Source organism: Alexandromys fortis, unplaced genomic scaffold (genome assembly GCF_014885135.2).
Source record: "Alexandromys fortis isolate MF-2015 unplaced genomic scaffold, M_Fortis_MF-2015_v1.1 scaffold_520, whole genome shotgun sequence".
Classification (NCBI taxonomy): domain Eukaryota; kingdom Metazoa; phylum Chordata; class Mammalia; order Rodentia; family Cricetidae; genus Alexandromys; species Alexandromys fortis.
Window position 1 is genome coordinate 12,663 of NW_026068411.1, and position 26,607 is coordinate 39,269.

Genomic DNA, 26,607 nt, shown 5'->3' on the forward strand with positions numbered 1-26,607 from the left:
GTATGTGTGTTCTGCTTCTGCTCCCCATATCCCCTCGTATCTCCACACCTTTTTTTGTTTCTTTTCTTGCTTTCAGAGATCTATCTAAAAGATTTTAACTTAATACAGAAAAGCAAACATTCAAGCTAGGATTTCATGTGTAAGAGAACATGTATTATTTGTTCAATCTGGACCTGGGTTATCTCATTCAGTATAATATTTTAGAATCAACTATTTATATAAATATTACTTATTTTCATGTTTCTTTAGTGTGGAATAAAATTCCAGTCTGTGTATTGCCACATTATTTATTATCCACTCATCTATGAATAATCATCTTGGTTAATCCTGTTTCTTAGCTAGTGTGAATAGAGAAGCAACTAACACAAAAGTACAGATATTTCTGTAAATGCCCAAAAGTGTTATAGTTGGGTTGTATTGTTCTATTTTTAGATTTTTTAAAAACCCTATCTGATTTCTCACCAGCATTTGTTGTCATTTGTTTTACCTCACTGAAATTGAGAACAGAGTAAAGTCACTACAAACTGAAACTGAGAAAGAGAAAGAACAATAGGATCTGGGGTAACATATTCCTAAATATGGTTTGATAGAAGTACGTTATAAGCAGACTAGGGTGACAATAACACATAATAATTTATTTTATGTTATATATTATATTACATAATTATAGTTAAATTATATTAAGTGGAACAGAATTTAAAGATTCTAAACACAAAGAGATGATAAATTTTTGATGTCATTGAAATCCTTATCATTCTGGGGTTTTCATACACATTATCTACATGTATTATTACACTGTTCCTATTTCTTTAGTACAGAAATCATCCATTTGTAAATTCTGATGCAGAGTATAATAGACATTATCAATTAAAGTCACTTAGGGCAAATAAATTTATATGAAATATTTCTAGATATTACTATATAAATATAGAAAATTACTAGACTTCTTTAACCATAATGTGTCTTTATTTGACCCAGGAGTTTCTTAATAACTTTCTTGACATCTTCATTTCTGAGGGTATAGATTAAAGGGTTCAACAGAGGTGTCACTAGGGTGTAAAACACACTCACAATTTTGTCAATAGGAAAGGAGGTCATTGGTCTTACATACAAGTATGAGCAAGGTACAAAGAATAAGAAAACAACAGAGACATGAGAAGCACAGGTAGACAGGGCTTTGTGACGTCCTTCTGAACTGTGTTTCCTCAGGGAGTGAAGGATAACTATATAAGAAACAATAAGTAAACAGAAAATGATTAAGCACATTGACCCACTGTTGGCAGCAATAAGGGGCCCTAGAGTGTGAGTGTCAATGCAGGCCAACTCCAGAATGGGTATTAAATCACATATAAAATGATTAATGATATTGGGGCCACAGAAGGGTAACGGGGCTATAAAAGTAGTCTGTATCATTCCATGAACAAATCCCACAATTCCAGCTGCTACCACCAAGGAAACACACACAGAACGGTTCATGATGGTCATATAGTGCAATGGCTTGCAGATGGCTACATAACGATCATAGGCCATGGCAATCAGCAAGATGATTTCAGCTCCTGCAAAAAAATGCTCAGCAAAAAGCTGGGTCATGCAGCCATTGAAGGATATGCTGCTCCTCTCAGAGATCAGGTCGTAGATCATTTTGGGTGCTATGGAAGAAGAGTAGAAACCATCTATGATGGACAAGTAGGACAGAAAAAAGTACATGGGAGTAGCCAGGGCCGGGCTGATGAAGATGGTGACTGAGATGAGCGTGTTACCTGCCAGTGTGATCACATAGATTACTAAGCACACAATAAATAAGAGTTTCTTCAGATCTGGGTCTTGAGTCAAGCCCAGGAGAATGAATTCTGTGACATTGCTCATCCTTTTCATCAGTTTAGTTCAGGCTCTGAGCATCTGGTCATCTGAAAAAAAATCACAGTGTGTCTCAGTGATGATATTTAAAAGGAAACACTGAAAAGAATCAATCATCTCATTACTTCTGGTCCCTGAGGTGGCTATAGCTTCACTTCTCATCTCTGCCGATGGTATCACATCCTTTGCACTTTTAAAGAACAGAAGTAGATTCTATTTTTCCTAATTAACTTTTGTGGGGTAGTGATAGGACGTTATATAAATACTACAAGAAAACTGTCATTATAATTGATGACAAGGGTGACTTTCAAATTTTCTTCCTACCAGTTCCTTAAGTGTATAATTTCATTGTGGTTTTGGAAGGCAGATATCATCAATATCAATTATTTTGAAGCTTCGTTTGTCTAGTTGCAAAGATTTTTTTTATAAAAAATGAAGTATTTAATGAACAACTGTGAAATACACACTGAAAGGATGAGTGTTGCTGCACTTAAAGCTCTCATACTCTTTCATTTCCAATTCTTTTCTGTCATATAAATGCATCTGCTCCTAGAGTTAGAGATGTGACTCTGGATGGAGCTGTCTTCTCTCTGGATGCCAAAGCACCGCATTCGTTTAGCTCATTGAGCATACTGAATTCCAGAAACCAGATTTTTGTGCCTGGTTCCCCATGGCAATTATTTTCATTGTTTCAATGTTTCTTGTCTCCATATCTGTATGTTTACATGTAAGTTCCACAAAATATCTCCTAAACACCACAGTATTTTATGAATAAATTTTTCTTGTAGTTGGACTTTGATCAATTATACGATTATTCACAGATTTAGGTACATTTCTCCTCCCTAATCACATATTAAAAGTAGATAATGAGACTACCCTTAATTTCTTGTTGATAAGACACAAATGTCAGTATTAGTTAAGACACCACCCTTTACAGTAAATTCATCCAAAATAGGATGAATTTGCAGTTTTCCTTGCCTTGTTGGAGAAATGGTGAGGATAGTATAATATATTCTTTTCAATGAAATTTTCAAGTATGAATTAGAGGTGATAATAATGAGCTGAGATATTTTATACTTCTTTATCTTTTTCATTAAGACCTACCCAAAATCAAACCAAAAATTTCCTCAGTCTATCCCAGCTTCAAAAAATAAAATTCTGAAAAGAGTGCTAATCGCTTAATTTTTCAGACCCTTTAGAGTGAGGGGAAGAAGAAATGAGAAGAAGCCCTATTTGTTTTCAATTTGACTTAATTCAGAGTGTCTCTACACTGTGCATGATATCTATAGATTAGGACAATATAGTTAATCATTCTCAATAAATTTAGTTCACAAATTTTAACTTCATAATGATAGTACATATATCATGAAGAGGGAAAATCTTCAAGTCATTACAAACAATCATCTAGAATCAATGCATTTAGTGAGACATAGACATTTAACATTGCATTTTAGAAATGATTCCAGTCTTTCTCAGCATCACCTAATTAAGTAAAATTACCAATAGTATTTCCATGCTAGTGTGTCTAAATTAATTTCATAGCAAAATATAAAACTTCAAGTCAAGCATATAACTGTAAAGTCTACTTCAGAATAAACTGGCTAAATTAAGTTAATCTTAAATTTTGGGAAAAAGATTTAGGTTTCACTTACCAGGTTGTGGTTGGCTGTGGATTCCTCTGTTGATTGATTGCAGTAATTTTTTCTTCCCCTCTAAGCACAGCCAGTACAGTGTTCAGTAGACTCTATAAGGTAACATTGAAATTATCATTTTTCTATATAATTATATAATTTAGACTTTTTATTTATTTAACTTTGATCGTATTGCCAGCATTTACATAAAAAATAAACTATTTCAGTTAGGAACTTTGATATTACTAGTGATTACTTGCTTTTGTCTTGATTTTGTGTGATTGGTGGTGTGAATATACACAAACTTACAAACACACACACACACACACACATGTACCCACACATACCAACATTAGTAGATTATATTCTTTTCAGATAACAATGCTGTGCATAAAGCCTAGTTACTCAAATGGGAAAACCTTAGTATATTCCACTTTGACACGTATAAGAGAATAAAACCAAATGGTTTAGACTCTTTTCCTTATACTTTTGAGCATGTTTTCTGCTTCCTGAGAGTCTATGAACAACATGGAGAGAGAATTCGTCTCATTCCTCTACCCCAGTTCCTCTTTACCCCCATCTCCCTAGAAACCTGTCCATACCGAACATAGTTCCTCTTAAACAGATCTTCGTCTTATTGATTTACATGCTGCTCCAGTCATCAACACAACGACCTTTTGTTTTAATTCTTGATGCTAAATACTTAAATAGATTTGCAGTCTAAAAGTTCTGGTGATGTTTTGGTTTAACAAGTACCCAGAGGATTGGTAATTGTTTCTTATGAAATCTTCACCAAGGCCTTTTGATTAACCCCACTTGGTTCACCAGACATCATTACCAGTGGCTAGTTTCAGAAATTCATTTGGGTCATGAATTGAATTCAGGTTCTTGTATTCTGGCAAGGGTTCTACCAATGAACTTTATATAGCCCCACCTTCAGAGACTAGATAGCCATAAGAGCTAAGGTAAAACCAAATATTACTGACCTAATAAAACAATAAATGACTTCTAATAGTATTCTGCTATCCTCATAGATCAGTATCTTGCTGAACCATCATCAGAGAAGCTTCCTTCTGCAGCAGATTGGAATAAATACATAAGCTCACAGCCAGACATTTTTCACAAATAGAATGAGTGACCTTGGAACACACAACCCTAAATGAGTTGTCCCCAAGAAACTCTTCCCTCAGAGCTCAAGCAACCCTACAGAAGAGGAAACAGAAAGACAGTAAGAATCAGAGGGCATGAAGGACCCCAAGAGAACAAGGCCCTCTAAATCAACTGAGCAAAGCTCTTATGAACTCACAAAGATGGAAGCAGCAAGCCCAGGGGCTCCATGGGTCTGCACAAGATCCTCTGCATATATTTTAGTTTAACATTTTTATGGGATGCCTGAATGTGTGAATGAATGGGTTTCTGATTATTTTGGCTTCACTTGGAGCTCTTTTTCCTGTTTGTTTTTCCTGTCCAACTTTGATTTTATGGTTTTTGTTTTAACTTATTATATTTTATTTTGTTATGTTAAAAATGCATCCCATCACCTTGCCAAACTAACAACTTAAATTCACCATTCATATTATTGAAAAATATTTTTATAAAAGTACTAAGTAAAAAAACTAGAAAAGGAAAACAGCATCTTCTGGAAACAGAATGGAAGTTGCAAATATGAACTCATAGCAATTTTGAAAGCACACAAAAGACCTGTGCAACACATCAAGAAGAGTGTAACCCATCACGAAGTATAAAGTTATGCATGAAATATCATCTCTATATGAGGAACTGTTGTCAATTTTTAGTTGCTGGGGTAAGGGGCATAAGTCTTCTTCAGCATGTAGCCCCTGGTAAGTAACTCATGCTCCAGTGAAAGGCCACACATTCAGAGATAGTGAGGCAGAGCAATTGGAATTGGTAGAAAAAGAACACAAAGCTGGGCAGGTAAGTAAATAGGGGGCAGACGTGGGAGGAGTTGTGGAGTGAATATGAGCAATACACGTGACATAAAGTTCCCAAATGTTGGAAGACTAGCTCCTAATTCCCACTGGGTCCAATGACCTGGGATGGATGTGTGAAATTAGTGCAATGATGGAACTCTGATAAGCTGATATAAAAAAGTGGCCCCATATAGCCTGAGCCATTTTTATTTATACAATTCCAATGGTTTGGATGAATAGTTTTATAATCAAGTTTATTTCTTTAAGTTTCTAATAATGGTTACAATAATTGTCAGTTTGTTCCCTTACCTCATTCTTCTTCCATCCCATAACTTTCTCACTGGTAACCATTACCTACTTGACTCATAGCTCTAATGACAAAATCATAATAGGTATTGCAGGCAACAAAGAAAGTTTTCTAACTAGGCATACCTACAGGTAAAACAGTGTACCCAGTTGGCATTTTCAGTTATAGCATCATGCAAAATGAAAGAGAGTTTTGCCATAAGGTGGTTAATGTTTACCTTTGGACAAATATAAATTCTCATAATCAATTTATCAGTCAAGGTTGGATCAATTCATTTTTCATTATTTACTACTCCAACTCCAATAGTGGATATACCAGGTTTTTTTTTCTGTCATCCTGCAAACTACGTAACTAAAAAGTTTACTCTTAATAGGTGGCACTGCTTACCTCTTGTTCTCATGTCCTTCTCCTCTCAATTTCCTACAGTTTTGGCACAGCCTTTGGAAATTAGGTTATTATGGTTTCTATGATTCTGATTCATTCCACGTTCCTATACTATTACCATTAATCCCTGATGTATATTTATTACTATTTCTCCTGGACTCTTATGGCTAACATCAGTCTCTCCACAGTAGTCATGCAGATTTGCAATGCCATGAAGTACTATGACTCTTTTAAGGCTAATCACAAAGTGTATTGGAAAGGCAACATCTTGTTCTTAAGATCCTGAATTCATGGTCACACTTGCAATATCAAAGGCTTTAGGGGATGGATTAGATGCCCTATTTATTTTTTTTAAATATCTCCTCTGAGAGGGTGCCTGATGATGAATCAGTTTGATGAATAGCTTAAATGTCACCGTAGAACCTTCATCCAGCAACTGATGGAAACAGAGGCAGAGACTTTCAGCTGAGCACTGGGCTGAGCTCCCAAAGTTCAATTGAAGAGTGAAAAGAGTGAGAATATGAGCAAAGAGGTCAAGACTTTGATGGGGACACCCACTGAAACAATGAACCGGAGATAATGGGAACTCACCAACTCCATCCTGACAGAGAAGAAACCAGCATAGGACCAAACTAGATCCTCTGAATGCGGGTGACCTTTGTATGGCTGGGAAAGACTGCGAGGCCACTGGCAGTGGCACCAGGATTTATCCCTACTGCTTGTACTGACTGTTTGGGAACCCATTCTCTTTGTATGGATACCTTGCTCGGTCTTCATATAGCAAGGAGAATCTTGGACCTTCCCCAAAGGGAGTAGGATTGGGGGAAAGGCAGTGGGGATTGGAGGAGGGGAAGAAGTGTGAACTGAGATTGGTATGTAAATTTAAAAAAGTTTATTTTCTTTTAAAAAAAATAAATAAAATATAAAATTAAAAAAATAGTATGTTCTCTGGATCACCCACAAAAGAGTCATCATGGAGAAATGCCCTAGGCAATGGCCATTTCATCCATAGCTTTAAAGAAACTGAAATTGGAGTCAGCCAGCAATATTATTTGGATAAAGAAGGCAAGGAGAACAGGTAGCACATATGCTCCCGGGGGGCCATGCCGAGAACTGTGCATTGAACTATCCATCGGTCTTAACAAAAACTTGGGTCAGATTCTCCAGGGCCTTGCCAAAAGGAGAAGTTGTTCGTGAGAGTCTCAGGTTCCCACCACATGGCTGAGCTACCATCACTGCAACCAACCATCCAACTACCCGGAGTAGCTAGCAATTGTCTCCCCTGACACGTGTGGCCCACTGCCACCACCTATCCTATGATCTGCTTTTGATGTTCAGCTGCCACCAGGTCTGCTCTTACCAGGCTGAGCTCTGACCCAGGGAGCTCTGTCCCTGCTGTGCTAGTTAGCCAGAATATGGAACACTGGCTTGCTTTCCCTTCCCCCCCTCCCCCGGAGTGATAGGATCCCCCTCACAGCTTAGAGGTGCCTGCAGTTTCTGGGTTCCTTGAGCTTCTACCCAATGCAATCCTCTCCGTGTGAGAGAGTGCTGCTTTTGTCCAGTCTAACCAAATTTGTTAGCAGCTCTGCAAGTTCTCACATTTTAATTCAGTCTTGACCTAAGACGTACTTTAGTGGTACACCAGCGACTCCCTCTGGCCAATATCCTCATTACACCTTAACTCTCAACAACCACCTTAACCAGCCACCTGAACACTGGCTCCACCTGCTGGTCAGTCAAGATTATTGCACCTATGACAATTTTTTTTTGAAAATTGTAAGAGGTAAGTTAATTTTTTTGAGCAAAGCAATTCATTTATGTTAATTTTGTAGAAACAATACATCAACAGCAGCACAAATCATATCCATATTACAGTACACTCAAGTATAACTCAGGTTGCATTAGCATTGCAATTCATTTTCTATTGAGGTAAGTTAATTTGAAAACTAAATATTAGATTGATTAATAAATAAATAAATTTGAAATTTGTAAACCAACACCAAGACAATTGCAGACAATATTACCATCCAGGAATTTAACCATCCCCACTCTCTTTCCTGCTGTTCTTCTGAAGAGGCAAGCAGGTCTCTGTTTCTCTGTGTGTCTCTCTCTATCTCTGTCTCTGTCTCTTTTTTCTCCCCCTTTCTTTCTTCCCTCCCCCATTCCCTTTATCTCAATGAAACTCCTTATGCAAGCAGTGGCCTGCATGGTGTATTTCTCTCTCACCTGCCCTGAAGCATCTGGCTATCACCTGCCAAGGTCCCTCTCCTTCACAATTCTTACAAATGCTGCAGCATTCCTGTTCTCCAAAGACAAATATCCCAATAAAGAAATCAGTGAAATATGTTCATCCACAATAATGTCAATAAACTTTGAGATTAATATAGAAAACGAAGTGAAAGAGTTGTGTCATGTCTGCTGAGACACTCAAGCAAGAAACTGAAGATAGCAGAAAATGGAAAGACCCCCCCATGCTCATTGAATTTTCAAGATTATTACTGTGAAAATGACCATCCTACCAAAGAATGTGTAGATTTTACATAATCCCAATGTTCTTTTTTTTTTTTCACTAATATGGGCATTTATCAGCTCTCATCAAAAAGCTATATCTGGAAGTTAATATGCAGATCCACAGCTGGCCACCATGAAGAGAATACAAACCCTTGGAATGCTTAGTTCAAATTTAGAAAAGTATATCATACATATGACTACAAGGTTTGGAGATCACAGCTGAAGATAATATTGCAAGAACTATAGTTAGTGGAAGTTCATTGTAAAAAAGTTCTTAGGGCATGCTAGGATAATCGCACATATATACTCATAGAATCTGACTGCATGAACATGACCTGTATAAGGGAAGGTAGCCCAAATATCAGCATAGATGAGGTAAGTTTGTTGCTCAGAGAAGTCAAGGAGATCTTTTTTGTTGTTGTTAATTTTTATTTTAAATTTTAGTTTTCTTTTGGGGATGTTACAGTGCCTCAAAGAACATGGAAGGATTGGGAAATGAGTGGGATTGGGGTGCATGATGCCAAATATCCACCCAAAAAATCAATAAAAATATAACATTAGAACAAAAAAAGAATTAATGCTGAATCCACTCGTCTCCACTAAAGCACATAACATTTAATATAGCAGGTGATGCAAGAAAAGATTTTCTGAGGTTGAGTGGTAGATATACCCATGACCTCGACCTCAGCACCTAACGGGGAGAAAGGCAATATAATTCTGTGTGGCTGAGTGAGAGATATCCTCAAAAACATCAAAAAGTAAATGAATTTCATAAAATTGTAAAATAATCTGTGAAAGTATGTGGTCACTATTAATATAGTTTTTGATGGAATTCTCTTTCAAGAGTTTGAATCCGTTTGTCCATTTACACATAATACCTAGACAGTAAGACATGTGAGCTCCAAAAGAGGGTTAAGTCCTTCCAACCTCCTTGCTATGAATGTTAAATGATTTAGCCTATCTAATTTTTGGTCAGGTAAAACAATGAACATAAATGAACATTGTGCATAAATGCAGCAAGAACACAGAGCCAAATGAAATCATTCCAAACATTTCTGTGTACCCTAAGGTGAAAGGTGTTGCCATTGCATCCTTTGTCACCTAGGAACACCCATTGGTCCAGGAGGTGGTATATCAATAAAGAGAGGAGACAGGATGTACCACTAACACAGTATTCTTAACACATAGTAGAAATGGGAACACATAATAATGTAGAGCTTTTCCAAGAACTGGAAGAGCACTGAAGCTAAATCTCAAGAAAACTAGACTAAAGATCCTGAGGATAAAGATATTTCTTCAAACCTACTCATATAACCACAGTTCTGAACTCATAAACCCTGAGATAAGCTTGTCATTATTTAGAGACTTGGGATACTAGACAATAAAGTCTCAAAACTTTTGTCTTCCTTTGAAATTGCTAAAGAGGACCTCAGAAGCAGATACACAAAAATTATAATATTATTCTAAAATAGTTCAAGAATTCAATAGAAAAAGGTCACTGTTCCCCAAAAAGGAGTTTATTTTTTTATAAAGAAAGTGATAACATAGAAGAGTAATATAATTTAGCTTGAATATAATGGAGGAGCTATGGAAAACAACAACAATAATAAAACCCCACTAACCCTCATTAACTTTTCCAAAAATATAAGGGGACAATACTTCCTAACTTATTCTGTGATGCTGGCATAGTATTTTAATACCAAAATCAAACAAAGCTGCTAAATAATAATTTATAATAATACATAAAATAGGTGCAAAAATTCAATAAAAAGCTAGTATAGTATATTTAGTAGTTATAAAATTATTTTAGATTATCTCCTAGTGAGTTGTAACCCAGCAATGAAAATTATTGAATAAAAATTATCCAATAGAGTGCATCCTATCAGTAGAAAAAGGACATGACACTTACAAATTAGGACACAGAGCTTAGTGACTGCAGTAATTAAGTTTTGGTTTCTGCACAGGGGAACTTGATAGGAGGATTTTAGATCTAGATAGTACACTGCTTAAAATTACATCTGTTTCCGAAACTCGTTTCTATGGAGAGAAAGAGCACTGATGCACCCTCACACAGTTGGGTGAGTGATTGTCTCCATCTCGTACATGGTTGCAGGCTTAAAGAAAGTGTCCTCAGGGACAAACACTGAGCAATACTCCAGGCTGTTATCCATACAATAGTGAGAGTCCTTCATGTCACAGTCCTGGTTCTCAAGGGTTTATGCAATACATATTTCATCACAATATTCTAGACCAGAGATATGGACTGTTAATAAATTAGTTTCCGCTGCAGAAAAAGAACTTATTAGGTGAATTGTTTAGAGATAAGTGCTACTGAATATCTGTGCCTAAGGCAAACTCTTCAAAATAGAGAAGAAGTAATTAATTCCTGGGAGGGTAAAGGCGAGACAGATTTATCCATTAATAAAACAACCAGTAGCCTTCACACATAGTTTCATTCTTTTTCTTCCACTGGAAGAATTGAAAGGTAGACATTTGTGTTTTTCTTTGTAACGTGATCTAGGTAAGAAAGATTAGAAGATTCCCTTTAGTGCGGAGAACCATCAGTGCCTAATTCAACAGAACATTTTCTTTTTTTCTTTTGATGGGCATTACAAAGCTAACCAAGATTTGAAAGTGCTTGTTAAATGCATTTGAAGTCTGTGTCATTTGGCAGTCTCTGCCTCCTAAAATATTGTTTAGGTATTGCGGATTTGGGATGCATACATTACACAAAATATTGTCTAAATATCTGTATGTAATGATTACTCTGTGTTTCTGAAGACATTGGACATTCTCCTCAACTGTGGCAGTAGCCAAAGTAAGTTCCGCAGAATTCTGATTCTTAATCTAACTGATCGTATTTCTACCCCCAAGAAGTTTTCCATAAAAATCATCAAAACAATGTCTTTTAAACATTTTCAGATGTTTAAGATGTTGCTAAAATATTTGTTTATTTAAACTGTATATATGGTTACATATATTAAAAGTATTAGAAGGCTTACAATTCATGAAACTGCAAGAACTCATTTCTTTGGTTTGAGCACAGGAAGAATATAAAGGGGCTGAAAAGGTTGGGTGAGTTACTGAGAGTTTACTGCTGTGTAGGGCATAGAGCATGCTGATCTGGGCAGCTTCTTGACTAATGCAATCACACGTTTTCAGAAAAAAAAATTGTTTTGACTATTCTCAGGGAATCAAGAGAGGAAAAATATCAACTTGTACCAATAGCTAGAAACCCAAAATGCAGCTGAAAATCAAATAAGTCTTGTTGGAGTTAAAGCTATGATAGACATGACCTTCACTACAGCTGAAACAGGTCAAAACACGAGGGACAGTAACTGCTTTTCCAAAGAATTCTTTCAATTCTGAAGCAGAGGTTCAAAGATGAATATACTAAAGATTCAGAATCTGTAGTGGGAAAGGATACTCTCTGCTCTGATTGGAAGTCTGAATTAAAAGTTCAGACTCAGGGACACTTAATTTTGACCTCATCAAATGTTCTTGGGTATTGAGCAGTGAGAGCTTGCGATTGCAATAGTAGATCAGCTCCGAGCTGCATGATTAAATATCTGTCACCTTAAGCTCAGATTCAAGAAAGGTATTGATAAATATGAAATGGTAGCTGATTTCTCTCCTTTTGGCTATTGTTCCTCTTTATATATTTATATAAGAAAGGTGAGATGCAGAGGCAGAGAATACCAGTGTTATAGAGTTTAGCAGACCTAGGCTGTTCTTGTTTTCTGTCATTGGCTGATACGCTTTGGTTGTCTGAAATTCACCTGACTGCCCCTTCATTCCTCAACTTTATATATAAGTTGACAAAATACAAGATACCCAGGGATTTCTAATGTAGGGAAGTTCTGGAGGTTTGTGGACTGGGAATCTAAACTCATTACCATCTGGCTTTCTTCTGTAGCTTAGCAGAGGACTGAGGAGGATTTCTTACGTACAAAGGTGGTGGATTTAAGGCACTAGCTCACTTCTCTTAACTCTGGCCATGTTGACCTTCAAAGGAAACTGATCTGCCTTGGAGACACAGGCACTGAGTAAATGCTACAAATATAGAGACCGACATCGTGAATTTGGATACTCGACCCTTTACATTTTACCACTGGGACTTTAGGTAAGTTCTTTATCTTCCAGCCACAGTCTAGTCTTCTTTTCTTTAAAATTCACACTTATAAGTGTCTAAACCTTCTGACATTATTGTGAAGAATAGGTGAAACACTACACACAAATCACTTAGTATAGTGCCAAGTGCATGACAGTTACTCAGTGAAAGATTGTCCCACAGGAAGCTTGTGCAGGACATGCAAGCCCCAGCATGCTGCCACAAATGTGGAAAAACAGAGCACAACAAAGGGTTTATGCCCAAATATCTGAGCACAGGAATTAAAGTAGTGACCAGATTTTCTCAGTGTGAGATGAGGTTTCTATTAGTTTTTGAGCCAGGGCAGGGAACAAAATTCATTTATTACTTTAAGATGAATTGAACACCAAAGACATCAGTTTTGACATATACTCAAATTGTTCAGTTTACCTTTGTGTCTGCATGCTGTGAGGGAAAAGGAAGAATCTGAATATTTTAAAAGGATCAAAATATATACAGATTACTTGAAAATCTGCAGGAAATGGAATGAATAGCTGAATGAGTCATGTTTTGTGTGTGGTTTTGATCATGAAATATGATTTTGGCATTTACATTCTCAAATGTATAAAAAAACTTAGACCATTCTTTGTTATCCCAAAGATTAACTCCTCTAGAGAAGACCTGGCAATTAGAAAAGCACTCTTTTTTTATTCCCAGGGGTTCTTGTTCCTGGGAGGATTCTCTAATACTTTGGGCTATTTAGAAGGGAGGTTGGGATCCTGGGCTTAGAGATGTAAGGTCTATGTCTCAACAAAATATTCTTGAGGTCTCTTGGAAAGACATCTCTTTCCAGGAGACGTCACTATGTATCATGGCCACATGTGATGATCATGACCACATGTGATGGGGACAATCCATCTTACCCTCCACAGTTCTTGTGTGTCAGAACACATGAAGATATTTTAAAAAAAAAGAGAAAAGGAAAGAAATCTGAAGCTCAGGAAAAAAAACTGATAATGAATGGCATAGCAGTTTTAAATCATATTGTAAGGTTTGAGTGATATCTGCATTCTTCATCAAGTAAATGAAACAGATTTTGTTATAAAGTGAATTCAGGCTTGACTTATTTACTGTGCAAGCAAATTGTTGGTGCATGGGGTTAGTTCACATGAAAACCTATATTCGACTGTAGAACAAAAGACAGTATGTTGTGTGGGGTGGTCAGGGCAATCTCATGCTCTGTCCTGAGCGCCCATTCACTAGTGCCCATGCATCCCTTTGTCTTATGCTCATTTGGTGCATTGACAAGCACAGTTTTATGAGAACACCCCATTATCTTTTAGTTACATTCAGACACCATTAGCTGGCTTTCCCTGATGTGCCAATTTATAACCCTTTATATTTGTTGTGTCATATTTTACTCAGCTTTGAATATTCATTTTTTCAATTATAGTACCAAATATAGAAATCAAAGTTATTTTCTGATCATAAAATTAGTAATGCAATCTATGGTAATTTGGAAAACGATAAAAAAACTAAAGAAAAATATAACAAGTCATCCATAATCTTACATTTTGAAGCAAATGTTCTCAATATTTTAAGTAATTATTTTTTCAATATGTTTTGAATTGCTCTGAAATATTATTATGCTCCTATATTTTTGGAAAGTTTTGTGTGTGTGTGTGTCTATTTATGGGTATGCATACATGTGACTGAAGGTTTTGTAATAAGAAGAATTCAGATTTATCTGGAACTTAAGTTGTATTTTATTGTGAACCACCTGTTATGGATACTAGGAAGTGAACTGAGGTCCTCTGCAGGAGAAGCATGCACTCTTAACCACTGAGCAGTGCCTTCAGCTTCTACCTTATTTTTGATTAACATGTAATAATTGCACTATTAATGGGTCACAATGTGTTTATCAACACATATACACAGTATGTCCTGATCAAGTGAGGGTCATTAATATTCCCTTCTTACTATCAGCTCTGTATTTGGAGACATTGAACTCCTCTCTGCTCTTCATAAAACATATAATACATTATTATCAACTGCAGTTGTCCAACTGTGCTGTGGAGCATATGCAGGCATTGTCTTTGGGTACGTAATTGTTTGGTGCCTGTTCTTGAACACCTTGTTTTCCATTTCTACTTGTACCTTTGTATTAATGCTGGTGTTAGAATCCAGTTATGTGAGAGAATATATATGGCATTAATATTTGACTTATTTTAATTAAAAATTCCTCAATTTCTGCGAGGATGTGAAGAAAAGGAAACAAATATACTTGCGTTTTAACATCAATGAATCATAGTCTATATAAAATTTTATATGAAAACTTCAAAATTTAATTGTATTCCTGAATTACACATATTAGTATTTGAATAGATTTTCAAATACAAATTACATAGTTATTATACTAACATTTTACTTCTGTTAAATTTTCATAACTAGAACTGGTGTTTAAGTACTATTTTATGGTTGTATATTTAGATATATATTTAAGACATATATATGTGTATTGTTAATCTCCAAAATTTTGCTGCTAATGATTGCTCTGTTCCATCATTCTTATGTAAAAGTGAAGTTTGCCATTGTTCCCCTGACTGCAGAAAATGAGTTCCTTCCTTCAGTGTGTTCTTTGTATTTTAAGAATTCTTTTGAACTGAAAAAAATAAAGACTAGGAAAGTCAACTTAGAAAATGTTTGACCTGTTTTTATAGAATTTTGAGCAGACTAGTTCTAATTTATGACATGGTAGAATTCTGAAGATTAGAGTTTGTAACTATAATTACAATTTTCACCTTTCTTTTTTTTCCTGAAGATAAAATATTTCTTTTGGGGCTTTGAAAAAATTAACCATACCACACAGATGGAGAATAAAAGGAACGTGACTGAATTCATCTTGATCGGTCTTACACAAAACCCCCAAGTACAGAAAGTAGTGTTCGTGACATTTTTGGTTCTGTACACGGTAACAATTTCAGGCAACCTGCTCATTGTGGTTACCATCATCCACAGCCGGGCTCTGAGTTCCCCCATGTACTTCTTCCTGAGCCACCTTTCCTTGATAGATATGATTTACACTTCCTCTTCCGCTCCAAAGTTGATTGTGGACTCCTTTCAAGAGAACAAAGTCATCTCCTTTAATGGATGCATGGCACAAGTCTATGCAGAGCACATTTTTGGTGCAACTGAGATCATTCTCTTGACAGTGATGGCCTATGACCGCTATGTGGCCATCTGCAAACCTCTGCACTATATGACCATCATGAACTACAAGCTATGCTTTCTCCTGGTGGGAGTGGCCTGGACCGGAGGGTTTCTCCATGCAACTATTCAGATACTATTTACAGTCTGGCTGCCCTTCTGTGGCCCCAACATCATAGACCATTTTATGTGTGACTTGTACCCATTGTTGGAACTTGTCTGCATGGACACACATATCCTTGGTCTCTTCGTTGCTGCCAACAGTGGGTTCATCTGCCTATTTAACTTCCTCCTCTTGATGGGATCGTATGTGGTCATCCTGCGCTCCTTAAGGAACTATAGCTTGGAGGGCAGGCGCAAAGCCCTCTCTACCTGTGTGTCTCACATCACAGTAGTGGTTTTATTCTTTATCCCATGCATATTTGTATATTTACGACCAGTGACCACTCTGCCACTTGATAAGGCCGTCGCTGTCTTTTACACTATGGTGGCTCCTATGCTGAATCCTTTAATCTATACCCTCAGGAATGCTGAGGTAAAAAATGCAATAAAGAAGCTATGGAGAAAAAAAGTGAGTACAGATAACAATTAAACATGTCATTGAACTTTACATACAGAGGCAATACATGGACTCCTGACTGAAAATTTTTGCTCTCAAGATGAGAATGTCGAGTGTAATTTGATATTATTTGGATATAGCTATTTCAGTAGAAATTTAAGCATGAGTTATTGCTCATATTTCTGTTCTCCTGTCTCATATGTCTGTCATCATAACTAATTGCTTCTAAATTAGCAAATATCTATAAAGTGGTTGGAAATCTGAAACATCTCTAGAATCAAAAAAGTATGGGCCTAGAATATTGGATTGATAGTAATAACTTTATGTAATATTGAGACTGCTGATTATTAATGATAATAAAACTAACATCTGTAATGATCTCCCTTTACTTGAGATTCTGGTATCCACATTAATTCTTTGCTTTATGAATTTTGTTTTCTATTAAACATTGGTTATGTAGAAAAAGATATACTGCTTATTTTATACCTATAAATCTTCTATCTTTTTATATTTTATCAGTTGAAATCTAATTAAGAGATAGACCACAAAGTATCCTTGACTTGAACAGATGAAATTTTCCCGCAATGAATAATTTTAAGGTGTTTATGATAGAGGAGTAAAGATTCCCTGATATTTTATGACAAATATCTAAGAAAGATATATAATTTTTAGACTAGACTTCTCCATGAACTCTAGGATTCCAATAGTTGGGAAAGGCATAGTTGTTGTTCATTGAATAATGAGATTCATTGTGTTTTCTAAGGCCTGCATAGTTGCTAGTACAAAATAAATTCCTTTGATAAGTTAACAAGCTTCAAACCTTCCATTGGGATGATGATGATTATGATTATGTGTGTGTGTGTGTGTGTGTGTGAGAGAGAGAGAGAGAGNGTTGTCCCCAACTCTTGATTCTCCTGCTTCAGCCTGTGTGTGTGAGTGTGAGAGAGAGAGAGAGAGAGAGAGAGAGAGAGAGAGAGAGAGAGAGAGAGAGAGAGAGAGAGAGAGAGAATGTGCATGCACATACACATCACTGAGACTGGTAAGCAGGAAATTTATCTTGCGTTGATAGCCTAAGCTGCAGAGGACTGATGCTGGCAGAACAATCAACCCTCGTGTGTTTGCATCCATACCGACTCTGTGGTGGCCTTGTTTGGGGTTCCATGACACAAGTATAGCAGAGACCAGTTCAAGGATACATCTATAAAACACTCCCTCTCTGAGGCTCAGGAAACATTGTAGAAGAGAGGGGGAAAGTCTGTAAGAGCTAGGATCAAGAGCTAGTTACCTGTGAGATTGAGTCTCCTTTGGATTTAAAATGCTGTACCACCAGCATGATCACCCAAATATAAGCTGAGCAAGGATGACATCAATAAATGCACCAATGTGGATGGGGAAAAGACCACAAAACCTCAAAACTGTCCAAAGAACTATGGGCAATAAAAGAATGCTGAGTGGAAAAAACAGACTTCTCTAGGAAAGAGCACACACCAATTGGCTATGTATTACCAGTCAGCTCTGAAAACATACTTATGTAACAAAGAGATTGTTCATCTCTTTGTCTATGCATGCCTGTATCCATCACCTTCTGTCGATTTCTGAAAAAAATTGATGAACAGAAGACCCTGAAAAATAAAGCACATTTATTCATTATAACACGCTGCATGAAATTCATTTATTATAAGAAACACCAATTATAGTGGTATATTACTTGTCTTTTAATAAACAAATCTTGCCTGAAGACCAGAGGCAAAGCTAAAGCCACTAGAGGTCGTGTAATGGTGACACACACACCTTTAATCCCAGGATTTGGGAGACAGAAGTAGATGGATCTCTATGAGCTCAAGGCCATCTTGGGCTACACAAGATCAGCACAGAAACAAATCCAGGTGGTGGTGGCTCACACTTTTAATCCCAGTACTAGGGAGTCACATACCTTTAATCTCAGCACTAAAAGGAATATGAAATAGGAGGAGAGAGAGGCTTAGTCATATTAGCCTATAGTTGCCCAGCCTTGGTAGAGGTAAGATTTCTCTAGTGGTTTGGCTACTTTGCTTTTCTGGTTTTCAAACTGAAACCCAATTTCTGTCTCTGGGTTTTTATTAATAATGCTCACCTTCCTCTGCCTCCGGAGTGCTGGGATTAAAGGTATGCCCCACCATTGCCTGCATAGAAAAGTTTTTTTCTAAAGCAATGTTAAATATTTGAGGAGGTAGGCTGGTTTAAACATGACACAAGGCATACATGTGTCAGTACATAACATGGTACCTCAGATTTGTGTAGTTTTTACATATTTGTTGAAATTAAAATTTAAAAATCAAAAGGTTTTTTTTTTTCCTTCTAGAGATAGGGTTTCCTTGTTGTCCTGGAACAAGTTCTTCTAGACTAGGCTGGCCTCAAACTCACAGATCCTGGGACCAAAGGTGTGTGTCACCATTACCTGACCAAGTCCCCCACCCACGCCTAAGCTGAGCAAGGTATCTACCCACTGAAAATGTGCTCCACAAAGTCACTTCATGTATTAGGGTTAGATCCTGGTCCCACTACCAATAGTTCCACATATTGATAAAGTCACACCATTTGTGCCTGCATTCAGGGGGCCTAGTTTGGTCCTATGCAGGTTACCCAGTGGTCAGTTTGGAGTCAGTGAGCTCCTACTAGCTCAGGTCAGCAGCTTATGTGATTTCCCCATCATGGTCTTGACCACTTTGTTCATAATATCATTTCTCCCTCTCTTTGATTGTATCCAGGAGGGCAGCCCAGTAGTTAGTTGTGGATCTCTGCATCTACTTCCATGTGTTTCTGAATGAGGGTTCTCAAGGGTTGTGTACTGTAGGCTGGTTATTCTTTTTCTTTATATCTGATTTCTGCTTATGAGTAAGTACATGTTATATTTGTCTTTCTGGTTCTGGGATATCTCACTCAGGAAGAGTTTTTCTAGTTCTGTCCATTTTCCTGAAAATTTCAAGATGTCATTTTTTTTTCCTGGTGACTAGTACTCCATTGTGTAAATGTACCACATTTTCTTTATCCATTCTTCAGTTGAGGGGCATCAAGGTTGTTTCCAGGTTCTGGCTACTGTGACTAATGCTGCTATGAACATAGTTGAACAAATGTCCTTGTGGTTTGAGTGTACCTCCTTTGGGTTATGCCCCAAAGTGATATTGCCGGGTATAGAGGTAGATTGATTCCCAATTTCTAAGAAATTGTCGTACTGATTTCAGTAGTGGCTGTACAAGTTTGCACTCACATCAGCAATGAAAGTATATTCCCCTTACTCTATATTCCTTTCCGGCATAAACTCTAATCAGTGTTTTTGACCTTAGCCATTCCAGTTGGTGTAAAGTTAAATCTCAGAGTTGTTTTGATTTGTATTTCTCTGCTGGCTAAGGATGTTTAGCATTTTCTTAAGTGTCTTTCAGCCTTTGGAAATCTTCTATTGAGAATTATCTATTTAGATTTGTACCCCATTTTTAATTGGGTTATTTGGTAGTATGATGTCTAGTTTCTTGAATTCTCTGGATATTATAGAAACCAGCCCTCTGTCAGATGTGTGAATGATGAAGATCTCCAGTCCTATTGGTAGTTGTTTAGTTTTGTTGACCATGACCTTTGCTTTATGGAAGCTTCTCAGTTTCAGAAGATACCATTTATTAGTTGTTTCTCTCAGTGTCTGTGCTACTGGCATTATATTTAGGAAGAGGTCCCCTATGTCAATGCGTTCAAGGGTACTTCCCTCTTTCTCTTCTATGAGCTTCAGTTTGGTTGGATTTGTGTTAAATTCTTTTACACATATGAACTTAAGTTTTGTGCATGGTGATAGATATGGATTAATTTAAATTCTTCTACATGTCAACATCCACCACTAGTTGAATATGCTTTTTTTCGTTTTATTTAATACAGTATATAAATATTGTATATATTTCTTGAATTATCTCAATCTATTCGTTTAGGTGGTGGTGCACAGGTGGAGGTCCTGAGATCGGCATTTTGATGAAAGTGAGGTAAAAGAAGAAGGACTTGAGGGAAACTGACTACAGCTGTGGGAAAGAATGGGGTCTCAACTGCATTTGGCTTCATCCTGGAGTTTTGAGATCTTTGGAGTTGTGTTACAGAGCTGATTTCCCTTCAAGACAAAGAATTAACTGTTTTGACCTCTATATTGGACATTTGGAGGCTCTGAAATCGTTATATTTTCCCCCATGTTCTTTCATGCATTGTCTAGAGACACGTGGGCTATGAACTGTTAGTGATCTAGACTTGTGGTACTTGGAGTATGTGTGTGCTAGCGTAGTAGAACAGATTTAAGATGGACGAAGCAGAATCCATCACACTCTGTATCCTCACAGCATTTACACTTAAATCATTACAATAAGCTCATGCTTCTATTCTTGTTTCCTTTGATCTATTTTCAAGGTGTGGTTAGAGTAGATCATGGGGAACCCAGCTTCAGTGGGTACATCTTTATCATAGTCCCTGCATCTATGGCTCAAGTAACATTACAAAAGATGGGGTGGAAAGATTGGAAGAGCCAGAGCATTAAGAAATTTGCTCTGAAACAATCTATCTAGAAAACCTTTTGAATATTTTCCTTCTTTTTGAAATACTTTCAGATCAGCCTCATTTGTATGCATTCTACTGATATCTTTATGTATGTGTGTTCATTTTCTGTATGTATATGGGTACATGTGTATATATGTGCATGTGTGTAAGGATACTAGGGGTGAATACTGAGTGTCCACCATCATTATTCTTTTCTTTTCAGGCAGAATCTCTCACTGAGCCCTGAGCTCACTGTTTGGCCTGACTGGGTGGCCAGTGAGTGCTGAGATTTCCTGGTCTCTGCTGAGGTTTAGAATCTTGAAACCCAAGCACAGAATTTTAAAATATTCTTTTATTTTTGAGATTAAAATATAATTACAACATTTCCCTCTTTCCTTTCATTTCTCTAAGCTCTCCCAAATATACCTTCTTGTTCTCTTTTGAATTAATTTTCTCTATTTTTCACTGTTTACTGTTACATACATCAATGTGCATACATGTATATTCCTAAATACATAAAAACAACCTGCTAAGTTTGTATAGTATTACTGGTATAGATTTTTTTTCAAGGATGATCATTTGGTAATGGACAATCAATGGGGGTGATTTTCCTTGGGGAAGAATATTTCTCAGGCTCTTAGATCTCCTTCGGTTCTGGTAGGATTCTGGGGAGCTGGAATCCAGTCCTCATATTTGCACAGCAAGTACTTTTGTAAGTGAACCATCATCCAACCCCTGACACCATTTATAATGTTTTGGCTCATACCTCTGCTTCTCAATGTAGGGGTTCTTTCTTGGTTGTCCAATTCTGTGTTAATGCATAATGCACTTCTACTTTCTTATCATTTAAATTACTGTATTATACATTTATTCTTAGAATGTCCTAATGGGCACTAAGTTAAATCAAGGGAAGATCTGGAATTTTCCTTATTTACCATTAAAACAGTAATAAATGTCACTGTTTCTGATTTGGCCTCAAAGTAATTGTTGATTTGTGCATAAAAGATGTAAAAGCTAGAATGTATTTATTCTGAATTTGTGTGTGTGTTTCTTTGTTTGTGTGTTTGGATCTGTATACATCCATTATTTTTCTATTGCTGTGATAAAATTCTATGACCAAGGGCAATTTATGGAAGAAATAGTTTAATTTATTTTAAGATTACTAAGGATATAAGTCCATTATGATTGGTAGGTATAGACACAAGTGGCAGATATGGCTGCAGGAGCAGGAAACTGAGAACTTACATCTTCGACTGTAAGGTGGAAGCAGGAAGAATAAATTGGAAGTAGGGCAAAGGTATAAATTCTCAATCCAGCCCCAATAATGCACTTCCTCCAGCAAGGCTGCATCCCTTCCCCAAACAGCACAACCAAATGAGGACCAGGTGTTCAAGTATCTGAGCCAATGGGAGACATTTCTCATTTAAACCACCACAGGCACAGGAGACATATATATTTTAAATGTACTTTATTTCTAAAGTACATAATAATTATTATTAGCACATAATAACTGCACATATTTATGGAGCATTTCATGATACTTTATTACATAAATTATATGTAATATATCAGATCAGTATATATATATCATCTAAGATATATATCTTTGTATTGGAACATTTATTTACTCTTCAATGAATATGTTGGAAAATTCAATTACCTGTCATAAAACTTGCATCACCCCCATGATGTTATAGAATGTAAGGAGTTATACCTCCAGTCCAGCTTCAGCCATGTGTCCATTAACCACCAACGGCTTCCTACCTTAAACCATTCCCAAGTATGAGCACATTTTACAAAACAGTTTTATATAAGAAAATATTACCTAAATATAAAGTGGTTAAAAAAGAGAGTATAATTCTTAAAAACATGAAATTAAAAAAGAGAGTATTATTCTTAAAAACATGAAATCTTGCTAAGAATAGAGAGATTACTGAGGCAAAACAATCATTAATATGCTGAGGATCCGTTTATCTAACCTTTCTGTTGTCATCTCTTCACGAAGTATAAATGGAGAATGGCCTGAAAAATCAGTCTTATTCTGGTCACTGTTTCATCAGTTCTTATGATTTTGGTACTTTCATGTCTGTCGGTCCCTGAAAAGGGAAGAATATCAGTACCCATCTTTGGATGGACAGTGAGATTATGTTATACCACTGATTCTTATTACTTATTCACTTTTTACTGCACGGAAACCATATGATTTCTCATACAAGGCTGAGTTATTAAAAAAGTCTCAATTTTGTAGAATTTCCAAAATATGTGAGGGGTGGATGTTGTCTTTTGTTATACCCTTCTCTACTCTTTTTGCTGCAGAATTTGTAAATAAAATGCATAACTAATTTTCTCCTTATCCAATAAATGTGCTTTCTAAAATTATGGATAGTAACTTTTTATTTTATGATTTAATTTAATTCATGCTGTGCTCCAGGTGTGTTCATTCATTACTTGAAAGAACTTTTTTGATCCCCAATTTCTTAATGGCATCTTTCATCTGAGCATTTCTCAAGGTGTAGATTAAGGGATTTAGCATGGGAGTTATCATAGTATAGAACATAGCAACTGCTTTATCAATAGATAAGGTAGCTACAGGTCTCATGTACACAAATATGCAAGGCACAAAGAATAAGACAACCACTGTGATGTGTGAAATACAGGTAGAAAGGGCTTTGCGCCTTCCTTCTGCACTGTGGCTCTTTAGGGAGCGTAGGATGGCCACATAGGAGACCAACAGAAGGAGGAAGTTTAGCAGACAAATAAAGCCACTGTTAGCAGCAACAAAGAGTCCAAGAGTGTGAGTATCGGTGCAGACAAGGTTGAGCAAAGGATTAAGATCACACATAAAGTGATCTATGACATTAGGGCCACAGAAAGGTAATCTGAAAATGAACAGGATCTGTATGGTGGCATGAAGGAAACCTCCCAACCACGACACTCCTACTAGCAGGCTACATAGGCGTCGACTCATAATGGTTGCATAATGAAGGGGTTTGCAGATGGCCACATAGCGGTCATACGCCATCACAGTCAGCAGGATGATCTCAGCACCTCCAAACAAATGCTCCCCGAAGATTTGAGTCATGCATCCATTGAAGAGAATGGTCTTCTTTTCACAGAGAGAATCTACTATCAGTTTAGGGGTGCTAACAGAGGAATAACAGGCATCAATAAAGGACAGATAGGCCAGGAAAAAATACATGGGAGACTCTAACAATGATGTAGAAATTATGGTGACCACAATGAGCGTATTTCCTGCTATAGAAGTGATGTAGATAAGAAAAAACACAGCAAATACAACTTTCTGCATCTTTGGGTTCTCTGTGAGTCCCAGAAGGATAAACTCTGTTACGTTGTTTTGGTTCTCCATTTTATTTCATGTGATAGGTGGTTATATTACCTGAAAAATATCAATGCAATTTTTAATCTTTTAAAAATCTCCACCTTATTGTGTTTAGTCTCAGATCTCTGTTTTCTGCTTATCTGTAAATTTTTATTTGTGTTCTAAGACAGGTTCTGAATTCTTCAAGTTGTTTCTCATGTGACAACTCTCTTAGGAGATCAATATGAGGAATTTTTATGAGTGTGCAGGACAAAAGACAACTGATTATGCGAGTCTATTATGACTCGGGATCTAACTTGTAGTAGATTTTATGCTAGCGGAAGCTAAGCTTTAATAAAGATGTGGATGTTGTGTGTACAGGCTGTGAATGAAAAACTAAAGCACTTTCTCTATGTCCATGTGAAATAATAAAATTTAGCAAGTGTTTGGATATGAGTGTAAAACTAAAGAGGAAATGGAAGAAGGAAAAATATTGGGTGTTAATGCAGTAGAATTGTGTGTGTCAGCTGGATGAGAAGGTCTGAGGCTGAGTACCAGAATGGAAGCCAGAGAGAGGAGTTCAGACCCTATTTAGAGTAGGTGACATAGATATTCTAGGGTGTAACTCCTGGGAATATAGAGGATGCAAGTGCTGTGGTGGAAGGTATAAAGCAGGGGAAGAGTGTGAGAGAAGAGAGGAGGAGATACAGAAAAAAACATTTTTCCCTGAAAAATGATGTAATGAATCTGACATTTTATAGTCTAATAAAAAATACGAACATTAAAAATCATGTTTATGAAATCTAATAACTTCACAATACTACTACATACTTTCATGTGATTGAGCTTTTATGAGGCATGACACCCAGTTACCTGTGCACATGTTTCTTCATTAATAATTGACATTATTTTGTCAATTTTTCAAATGAGTCAAGAATCATGACGATTAAATGTTATTTGCCACAATAAGAACACTAATGCTCAAATGACTGATCAATGAGTGTATTCTGAATTTGTAGTTATTTCCCAATTTTATTCTCATTATATTCTTGAGAGATTGTCTCAATAGTTATTTTACATCATCTTAAAATTAAAATTAGAAAATAGAACCAATGAAATTAGCAATTGAGTACAAAATCAATGAATTAATAAAGAACAGTCAAATGTACATTTCATGTTATTTTTATATTTTTATTATTTTTTTCTTTAAATTATTGATTCACATTCTATATTGTTTTAATAAGTATACTTTAATTATTTTTATTTAATATTTTTATTATGGCCCAAATAATACTACTATTTTAATACTATTTTAAAGTAAATTTGCATGGAACATAGTATCCAATGCACACAATGATATTTTTCTACTCTCAAATATTAAGAAAGTTGTGATACTGTATTTAGTGACAGAGTCTTGGAATTTGGCATTTTTCATGGTCACACTCACCTTTACTTTACTATAATTATGAAATGAAGGCTTTAAGATTGTCCTTCAAAATGCTGAACACCATCCAACAGTAGCGATAAGGATATTAATTTTAGAACCCCAACTTCAGATTAGAATCCTAGTTCTTCCATGTGCAATTATTTTATCTTAGGTGCATTTCTTGGAATCTTATGCTGTTATTTCCTCACCTATGAAGTGAAAATATTGATACATTTTATAGATTTTTATCAGAATTATTGCAAGGAATATATAGGAAAACATAACACAATCAAACTAGAACAATACTATAAAAAGTATTTAGCCACTTGATAAACTCATGGAGAGTCATTACCAATATTTCTCTTCAAGAGACCATAAACTTATGCTATCTATAGCAGTAATCCCAGGAAGGGTTTTCTATGTTCATGGACTAAACCTTTGATAATTTATGTATTTAAACTTCCATGCATACGGAATGTACGGAAACTTTTTTTCATAATTTGTCTGGATATTTTTCACTTGGTATTCCATGGCAAAAGTGTGGTCTTTGATTTCAAAATCCTGTGTCCTACAAATTCTTTAAGAATTTAAACTTCAATTACAATGTGAGAGAAGTTTAATGCTTAAATGTCATAGACTTAAAATGAGAACAAAAAATAATATATAAATGTATTTGAAAAGCATTTAAAAATAATTATCATCATATGAGGAAAGTAAGAATTTTTCTAGTTATCAATCCCACTATGAAACTTACCTTGTTCATCTTAGATGATTCTAATGTCTGGAAATATCCAAACACAATGTTATTTTCAAACTGAACTTCCATTGAAATAATTAACTTTAATG

General features: G+C 36.2%; 3 protein-coding genes and 1 long non-coding RNA gene across 6 annotated transcripts; 1 reads left to right on the plus strand and 3 right to left on the minus strand.

The window, feature by feature from the left end:
• Positions 1 to 769: 769 nt before the first annotated feature.
• On the minus strand, positions 770 to 17,631 carry LOC126495627 (olfactory receptor 4C45-like). Of its 2 annotated transcripts, XM_050133228.1 has the most exons (5): positions 17,608 to 17,631; positions 15,718 to 15,828; positions 4,475 to 4,561; positions 3,510 to 3,569; positions 770 to 1,907 (listed from the first exon to the last, which is right to left on the minus strand). In XM_050133228.1, exon 5 carries the CDS (start codon positions 1,873 to 1,875, stop codon positions 949 to 951), a length of 927 nt encoding a protein of 308 aa, XP_049989185.1. In that variant the 5' UTR covers positions 1,876 to 1,907; positions 3,510 to 3,569; positions 4,475 to 4,561; positions 15,718 to 15,828; positions 17,608 to 17,631; the 3' UTR covers positions 770 to 948. The 2 variants fall into 2 exon arrangements, with proteins under 2 accessions (XP_049989185.1, XP_049989184.1); XM_050133227.1 differs by lacking the exons at positions 4,475 to 4,561; positions 17,608 to 17,631 and having other exon boundaries at positions 3,510 to 3,601; positions 15,718 to 15,829.
• LOC126495625 (olfactory receptor 4C12-like) lies at positions 11,580 to 22,201 on the plus strand. Of its 2 annotated transcripts, none has more exons than XM_050133223.1 (2): positions 11,580 to 13,283; positions 15,595 to 16,556. In XM_050133223.1, the coding sequence occupies exons 1-2, from the start codon at positions 13,270 to 13,272 to the stop codon at positions 16,508 to 16,510; spliced, it is 930 nt and encodes a 309-aa protein (XP_049989180.1). In that variant the 5' UTR covers positions 11,580 to 13,269; the 3' UTR covers positions 16,511 to 16,556. The 2 variants fall into 2 exon arrangements, with proteins under 2 accessions (XP_049989180.1, XP_049989181.1); XM_050133224.1 differs by lacking the exon at positions 11,580 to 13,283 and adding an exon at positions 22,184 to 22,201 and having other exon boundaries at positions 15,176 to 16,489.
• LOC126495628 (uncharacterized) lies at positions 22,182 to 26,318 on the minus strand. The gene is made up of 3 exons (XR_007590197.1): positions 25,783 to 26,318; positions 22,996 to 23,112; positions 22,182 to 22,413 (listed from the first exon to the last, which is right to left on the minus strand). It is a non-coding gene; the product is annotated as an uncharacterized lncRNA (long non-coding RNA).
• On the minus strand, positions 23,454 to 24,616 carry LOC126495626 (olfactory receptor 4C46-like). Its single transcript, XM_050133226.1, has one exon. It carries the CDS (start codon positions 24,381 to 24,383, stop codon positions 23,454 to 23,456), a length of 930 nt encoding a protein of 309 aa, XP_049989183.1. The 5' UTR covers positions 24,384 to 24,616.
• Positions 26,319 to 26,607: the final 289 nt, after the last annotated feature.